Raw genomic sequence first — 8,075 nt, forward strand, 5'->3', positions numbered from 1 at the left:
CTGGTGTGCACGCCGCCTTTCCAACAGTCTTTCCACCCCCGAGCTAGTCAGCATCGGGAAGAAGTGAAGGGGGCGCTTGACGTTGGAACGCTTGAGAGGGATGGAGAAGCGAGGGCCCACCTTCCGTTGCGGCACGGGCTGGCCCTCGCTTCCCGCTCAAGCGCCGGGCTTCTTGGGGCGGTGTGATGCGCGGGGCGGCGCGGGCGATTCACTGTGATGGGATTCGAGGGGTCGGCGCGAAGGGGTTGATTTGTCGCGATCAGCTGACATGCCTCATGAGTCGGTGTTCTAGGGGCGCAGGATGGGAAATGCGAGTGTCCTTCATTCGTTCTCTTGTTGGTCCTCGAGCCCGTTGCGATCGCTTGACATTAAACCTCATGATCATCTCTGGTGGTAGCGGAAGAATTCCTTTGGATACCCGGAAGTGGATACAAAGTGAAGCTATTCGCGGTGTCTTGGCAAATTCCCACTACATATGACCAGGCTTGTCCGAGAGCGCTCCTACTACCTACCCTCAAGCATCCTTCAGATCTTTGTACTTCTCGCCGATTCTGAGACTGTAACCAACCAGCCCTTTCTTCACTCTTTGAGGAATGCAGGAAAGATGTTTGTGTAGAATGCCAAGTTCGAATAGAAGTTATGCGCAACCCAAAAGGCATCAGGGTGGACCATCTCGACAACCACGTCGGCGCCTGGTCATAAGCCCTCTGTTGAATTCAGTGATTTGGAAATACGGCACACAATCTCGCCAATATTTAAGCACAAAGACCAGATGCGTTTCTGAACCGCTGAACCAAAATTCTTGGCAAAACACGTCGACGTATGCCTGGTATCACATCTGACTTCTGAGGACCTACACTGACAGAGAAATGCCTGGCGTTTAGTCTTAGGAAACCAGGAGAAGAGACTGAGCGTAAAGAATGAGTAGTTGTAAGGAGGGCGAACGGGCCACAGTTTAAGGAAGGGCATCGAGTATATTACCTATCTACAGATTCCCAAGAGACTGAAAGTTTTCCCTTTGACTCGATGAGAAACTCCTTTTGATATGGTCCCACAATTATACGAAGCTGCCGATATAGGATCCAGGCCAGCGCAGTGCCTTGATCTGCCGGGCCTGTCGCAGCCAGGATGGCTACCAAATTCATCGTCACATACCCTCTGATTTCCGAACAGACAGGCACTCGGCGGGTAAGCATATCGACTTTTGAAGCCCATATCAAGAAAAGCTTGGTGCACATGGTCACAATGATGCATGGCAAAGTGACGATAGGATAACAAACGAGAGTCAGGCGGTGAACACCATGTGTTTGTCTCCATTCAGGCCGCACCACTTACAAATTCTCCAATAACATTGGACAAAGTAAGCGGCGAGAGTGATGTTCCAGCGAGCTGTCTGTCGCCTAGCATTAGAAGGGGCACGTAAAATATCATCTCGTACCATGCTACACTACCCATAGCGAGAGTTGAGAATGTTATAATATGTTCTTCCTACGGAGGAGATGAAGCAGCACTAGAGCACTAGGAGTGACTCGACGTCAGTCCAGCTGGAAATCAAGAGAGTGCTGCTGTCAGAGCGTTGTTTAGAGCAGAGTGAAGGGGTCTTCCACGGGGTCCGCAGGTAGTTAGAATATAGGTATGGGATAGGAATACATCTGAATTCTGGCCCTCCGCAGCTTGGGGGGGCCCTCCGCAGCCTATATATACGTTCTCTTAGGACCCTTAGCCTCTAGCCAGCCCCTTAGCTTGGCAGGCCCTTGGTGGCTCCGCAGGGGTCCTGACAGCTGCGGACTGTTCAAAACAGGAAGGCTTTTTGCTAACTTCGCCAGGAAGCCACTCATCTGAGAAGATGAGCGAAAGTACCGAGCTGGTTATGTGACTAGTTGCACTCAAGAAAACGATTTGACCATGTTCTACTTGTCGACTGCTCCAAGTGTGCTTTTGGCGGCAGTGAGAGAATTTTACCGAGAGCAAGATGGTGACCGCACATGTGGGAACCCGGCGCATAAAATCATCCACCAGCTTGCAATTTTGCCAGTATCTTTTTCGAGAAACATTTGCGTAGCAGGATGAAGAAGGAAGCCCAGGAACCAAATCTAGGGAACGCTTTTACAGAGGCATGCATATGGGGTTGCGGGAGACCGCTCTAGCTGCGGAGGGCCGGATTTCCGATGTCCTTGTGTTCTATACACAATGATTCAAGGTAAAACTGACCTGCGGAAGACCTGTTCACGCTGCTTATCGACTTGCTCTGGCAGAAAATGTAAACTAATACGGACAGACTGCAGCTGTTTCGTCTTCAGGAAGGTGGTTCAAGGGAGTCACTCGATGTAGATCCGATAGACCGAAATTCAACTACATGAAGAGTGAGACGGATGTTGTCAGTAGAATTGCAGACTTTGATATCGCCAGCTGGACCGAGTAAGACTTGTTGCTACGATATGTGACAACTTATATGTCTGTGTCAGTAACCCCACCCTTCATCGCCGCTTCTAAACCTTGCTCTAGCAGTCTTTACAGCCAGGTGTCATCTCGCTGCTTGTCCTGGGTTCACAAGTGAGGGATGATGACGGTTCGAGACAAACTTGACGAAATATCATCCAGCAATGTAATCACAGTCCACCCCAACAACCGCGTTCAAGCAGCGTTGACTTGCCATTACGCTGCTCATGTAACTTTGCCTCATTAATTCCGGAGGATGGCAGGTATATGGTTGTAACGACTTCAGGAAGCAGTCAAGTGGATTGTGCCTGCCTACGTTGTCATCAATGTACCTCTGTCTGATCAAGGCTATGAGAAAGCCGATGCGTCTCCGAACAACAATCAAGGTAGTAATATGATTTATTTCGCCTGACGCTTGTCGACATTCTCTCAGGTTGTGTCACCAGACCTGCGCTTTCTGTCTCGCAGTTCCTGCTTAGGACACACGGCCAGAAATTGGAATCCAGAAGGCTAATATGCCCACGTTTAGCGACGAAGATACGATAGCAAGGACGCGGATGATCGCCGAGCTTGATCTGGCAAGAACCAAGGACGCCCGACAGGATGCGATGCATTGTGCTCAGGACCCTGATAGGGGCCTCTATGCCAGACTAGTTGCTGCTGTTTGCCTGTCAAATTTTGAGCTTGGCTGTGCCGTAAAGCAGTGTGTTGTCCGTTGAAGCAAGGCGGAGGCGAAACCTGCCTTAATACACCAGCCTGGATCTCGGTGCTTACCGGCAGGCTATTGCGCCGAAGGATGACATACGACACCTTGTCCACAGAGCTACCGCCGCCCTGAGACCTCAACAGACTTTTGCCCGGGCTGCTTGATGGGCTTGCTCTTTCTAAACGCATGCAGCTGGTTTGGTCTTTCCTGTGGATGACTTTCCGAAGACCTCGCATGCTGAGAGCAATCAAGGCGTCCCGGCTCGTCAAGGCCATAGATGGGTCAAAGAAATGAGACGGCTCAGACCAAGGATCTACCTATCATCACCCGCACGATAGCAAGTGCAGCAACTACGAACGGGGAGCACATCGAGTCGAAGTCAAGAGCGGCCCTGCATGGACTACCAGGAATCCCACCTCCTACAGCAGCTTGTGATTTTACGGCCAAGATGATTCACTTTGTCGGATTGGTCGGCGAGACCTCACTCACACGCAGAGAGAGATCTCAAGAACCAGACGACCAACTGCGTCTCACCAACGTGTTGTCGACGCGTGTTGCTGCTGCAGGACATTGCGCGGGACACGCAGACCGTGCGGTCGAATCGGCGGGACGGACCCCCGTGGCAGCGTGCCGGCGCATCAGCCGATGGATCTCAGGGATAGCTGACGTCCAGGCGGGCGAGCGAGCTGCCCCTGGGGAACACAAATCGAGACACAGTGTACTTGTGAGGATCCGCCGCCTCACGCGGCGTCTGGCCAAGAGGGTGCTGGGCGTACGAAGTCAGGCTGGATGGCGGCAGCTCGGGCGAATAGCTCATTCATATGAATCGCAAGAGCGAGAGGGGGACCAGCCAGGGGGAGCTGTTTGACTTTCTGGAGGCGCAACTCGGGGATAGCGTCAATGCCAGGATTGGACTGCTGGAGTGGTTTAGCGCCATCGACTTTGCTGAATACTGTTGATCGTTTTCGATGCGTGATCTGTCGCCGACGACGCTGGTGAAGCGGCGGTACATCTTCTAGGATGTGACCTGGCATCAGCAATCAGTGGCCTCTTTCGGTGGGGGGGGGGGGGTTCCCTCAACTCCGCAGCAGTCCATAGTCCTCTCTCCTCAAGGTCTGTAGTTCTCAGGCTTCAAACCTGTCAACTGCCTGAAGGCCTAGGGCTGCTCGGAGCTCCTGAAGTTCGAACTATCCGACGTCATGGCGCCCTCGGGTCAAGGGCGTGCCGCGCAGAATACAGTGTCTCTTCCCCGCACTTGGATCGGCTCACTGCATTTGTCACCGCCCCTCATCATACGCCGACGATGCTGACTGGTTCTTCAAACGCCGACAATGCTGACTGGTTCACAACATCTCAAAATCACCAGTTTCGAGTAGCAAATCCCGAAAGGCGGGCCACTAGGACTGAAGCGAGTGAGAGCGCGACTGACCGTGGTTGAGGTGGGTAAGACGCCCTTGGACCGACATTGAGGTGGAGGGGCGAAAACCCTATCGAGGTTCATTGGAGCCATCAACGGGGTATAAGTAGTCGCCCGGCCTGAGAACCTGGATGTCTGGTCTCTGCACGATCAAAGACAGACAAATCAGATATTCAGACAGACAACATGACGACCAAGGGAAGCTGTGCGTGCGGGGCCATCGCCTACCAATTCGAGGGTACGTCATCGAGGATCGTCTCTGACAAGAAACAAAAGCTGACCGACTCGAACTCTGCAGGCGAAGCAGCGACCAAGGCTCTTTGCCACTGCATCGATTGTCAAAAGGTAAGCCGTCCTCTCCAGCACGAGAGCCGACCCCTTGTGGCCATCTCCCGGCGACGTAAACAGCGCTGCTGCCTTGGGCGACCACCTTGCTGACCGGAGCACCCGCCAAATTCCAGTGGACAGGCGGCGCCTTCACCTCCAACGCCGTCGTGCCGCGCACCGCCTTCTCCGTGACCAAGGGCACGCCGCGGACGTGGGACGCCGTCGGCGCCAGCGGCAAGATCAACAAGCACTTCTTTTGCGGCGACTGCGGGTCGAGCCTCTACACGGAGCTCGAGGTCATGCCGGACGTGACGTGCGTCAAGGCCGGCGGGCTCGACGGCGGGGCCGCGAGCCTTGACGGTGTCATCAATGTCGAGTTCTACACAAAGGACCGCGTATCGTACCTTGGCGAGGCGCAGGACGCCCAGCAGATGACGCACTTTGGGTAAATGGTCACTTTCACTGGGGTGTCGGGGCTAGCCGGGGGCGTTGGGAGGGGGGGGGGGTTGTGGAGGGTTCCAACAAAATCGAAATTGAAATATACTGATATTGATACCAATTGTGTTTGCTCATCCTACTTGTAACACAAAAGAGCAAGTGCGCGTGTGAATAGGGTGTCTCGGCGAGGATCGTACGAATCGTAGCTCGGCCTCATCACGTCAGCAGTCACGGTGCACAAGCGCAAGCACAATCACAAGCAAGATGAGCTAACATCTCAGCTCAGCCCTTGCAACAAATACCGTGGTACAGCGTATCGTCGGACCAAGGATTCGAACTGCCGTGGTAGTGTCGCGGCTAAAAAAAAAAACACCCTCGGCAGTCTTGGAGCGAGCGGGTTGCTGAGCCAGAGACCAGATCGAGGCATAGAACATTGACAGACATCATGGGGATCCAGGTCACATGCATGCGAACAAGTGAGTGTGAATGATATGGTATTCCAAGGGTATCAATTAATCAAGACAGTCTTCGCAGACGACCTGTAATGCAATGCAATGCGATGCGTGCCATGTGATGCGATGCCAGTATGCAGCCCGTGCAAATGCCCAAAACTCCCAGTTCCATGCGTTCCATCCTCCAAGCCAGCCTCGAGGCCTGTAAGTCTCGGGCGGCGACAGTTCGGGGTATCATTCAAGAAAATGCAAGCGAAGCGGAAAACACCGCGAAGACCCACGGAGAAGCGCCGAGCACAAGCTGGGATAGCGATGCACCGAATGGTTGAAGAGTAATTCTACCTCGGTGCTTCTGCGATGGCCAAGCCATCCCATTCGTGGGTAAAGGGGAGGGAACCTCGGTGGCACAGACCAGACCGAGAACCCTGCCGAAGGAGGCAGAAGGGGGACGAGATTCCAGGGCCACCGGAATTTCCCACGCGAGCCCTCCGACCGGCCGACGATGGACCGAAGACCCTGCTCTCACTGCCTTTTGCCTTTTGCCTGGTAGGGGGGGAGGGGAAAGGCGGCAGAGAGAAAGCAGGCTGTGGGGGAGGTGGATATTGCTTCGAGTGTGTGGGGGGCCGTGGATGGGATGCCCATGTTCTGAAATCCCGCTCTAGGGAACAGTAGCGCCCGAATGCCCCCGAAGGCTCAGTGCAGAACGTGGGTGCTGTCCCACGTTCTTCACCGTCGGCTGTCGGCCGTCGGTCCGACAGCTACAAGCTGGGCGGTAAGCCTAAGCTCAGCTGGGTCAAGGTCCGTAATCGGTTGAGCCTGTTTTGCTGGCTTGTTCTGATGGCTGCCCGGTCGCGGCGCACACGTCACCACTGGTGGTCGTGACTTTTTGCCTGCTCGCGCGCACTTACAGACACTCGCAAATGAGTCGTGTGGTGCGTCATGAGCGAGACGCAGAAAATCATTGTCGCGTTTTTGCCTTGACCAAGTGACGTGGTCTGAGGCAAAATGCCATGCTGCGGTCAGGCACACCAAGGCGATTCCTGATTTCGCCGTTGGGCTTTAGGCAGAGGCGCCTCTAAGGCTTTGGAAATGGCAGTGTCATGACACACCGTCCAGTCATCTTGAGCCACCTGTTAGCTGATTGGCTCACGCACGTTTGTGATCATTGTTGTTTACGAGCACACTTACAATTTTGTGTTGTCTGTGGCGGTATCGCCGTTGGCAGTGGCCCTTTCACTCGGAAATGGGCGTCATGGAAGCGAGCTTGCTCTTGGGGCTCTTCTTGGATGAGCTCGAAGACCCCTTGGCAGCACGGCGCTTCATGGCCATGGCCGTGCGGCGGCGCTCCTTCTCGTTGATCACGTAACGGAGGGCGGCCTCGCGCTCCATGGCGGCGTGACGTTGGCGTTCGCGCTCCATCTGAAGCTGCAGTTGCATCTCGTCCTCGGCCACCGTGGGCGACGCACAGGAACCGGTGCTCGTCACGCTGTGGGCGTCGTCCTCAAAAGGGTCCGAAGGGAAGAGATCGTCGTCCGAGAGGTAGGATGTCGGACGCTCGCTCTCGGCCGAAGAGAGAGAGTCGCGACGCGGCCACGAGGGGAAGGCGCAAGACCTGTCGTGGGCGAGCATGTTGCTCGAGGTGATGTCCATGGGGGCCGACATGGTGAGGGAGCCCATGGAGCTGTAAGAGCCGTACGAACCGTACATGGCGACTATCGGTAGTGGTGGATCGGGTTGATGTGTGACAATACCGTTGTCAAGTCTGGGGAATGTCTGTTGTCTGTGGGGAGAAAAGGGAGCCAGAGATCGAAGGCCCGGAACAAGGGGGTGGGGGAGGAGGACATTATATCTCGAGGGTGAAGCCTTCCTTGTGTACCAGGATCTGGTCCGGTCGGATGCGCAAAGGCAAGGAAAGACGGTAAATTGATGGTGGGGCGCCTTCAGTCTCGTCGGGATTGCTAGGGTGTGGGGGGGAGGGAAGGAGTGAAGGAGTCAGGGGGTGTGTAGACTTCGGGTGGGAAGGGGGGGGGGGGCGTGTCAGAGGGGGGTGGCCGCGAGACCGTGGGGCGTGGGACCGTGGGCCGCGGGAGGGTGTGCGGTCTAGGCTCTTTGGGGGGCTCGGGGCTTCAGGTCTTTGGGGGCCCTAGGCTTTGGGGTTTTAGGCTTTGGCTTTTGGCTTGTGGCACGCTGGAGTGACTCCCGACTTCCGAGGCAGAGGGCCAAGACAAAGGGAGACACATGTTGAGTCAGTCCGTCCGTCGGTATTCGGTTCCGGCGAGGCGGAAAAAAGGCCAGC

The 8,075-nt window shown here is 55.1% G+C and overlaps 2 protein-coding genes across 2 annotated transcripts; one reads left to right on the top strand and one right to left on the bottom strand.

Annotated features, from left to right (window-relative positions):
• Positions 1-4,748: 4,748 nt before the first annotated feature.
• On the top strand, positions 4,749-5,338 carry D7B24_005638 (uncharacterized protein; the record flags this gene model as incomplete). The annotated part of the gene is made up of 3 exons (XM_028639788.1): positions 4,749-4,800; positions 4,861-4,907; positions 5,024-5,338. The coding sequence occupies 3 exons, from the start codon at positions 4,749-4,751 to the stop codon at positions 5,336-5,338; spliced, it is 414 nt and encodes a 137-aa protein (XP_028495856.1).
• Positions 5,339-7,012: 1,674 nt separating this feature from the next.
• D7B24_005639 (uncharacterized protein) lies at positions 7,013-7,486 on the bottom strand (the record flags this gene model as incomplete). Its single annotated transcript, XM_028639789.1, has 1 exon — positions 7,013-7,486. One exon carries the CDS (start codon positions 7,484-7,486, stop codon positions 7,013-7,015), a length of 474 nt encoding a protein of 157 aa, XP_028495857.1.
• Positions 7,487-8,075: the final 589 nt, after the last annotated feature.

The sequence above is a fragment of the Verticillium nonalfalfae genome (genome assembly GCF_003724135.2).
Source record: "Verticillium nonalfalfae strain VnAa140/NRRL 66861 chromosome Unknown scaffold_36, whole genome shotgun sequence".
Lineage (NCBI taxonomy): Eukaryota > Fungi > Ascomycota > Sordariomycetes > Glomerellales > Plectosphaerellaceae > Verticillium > Verticillium nonalfalfae.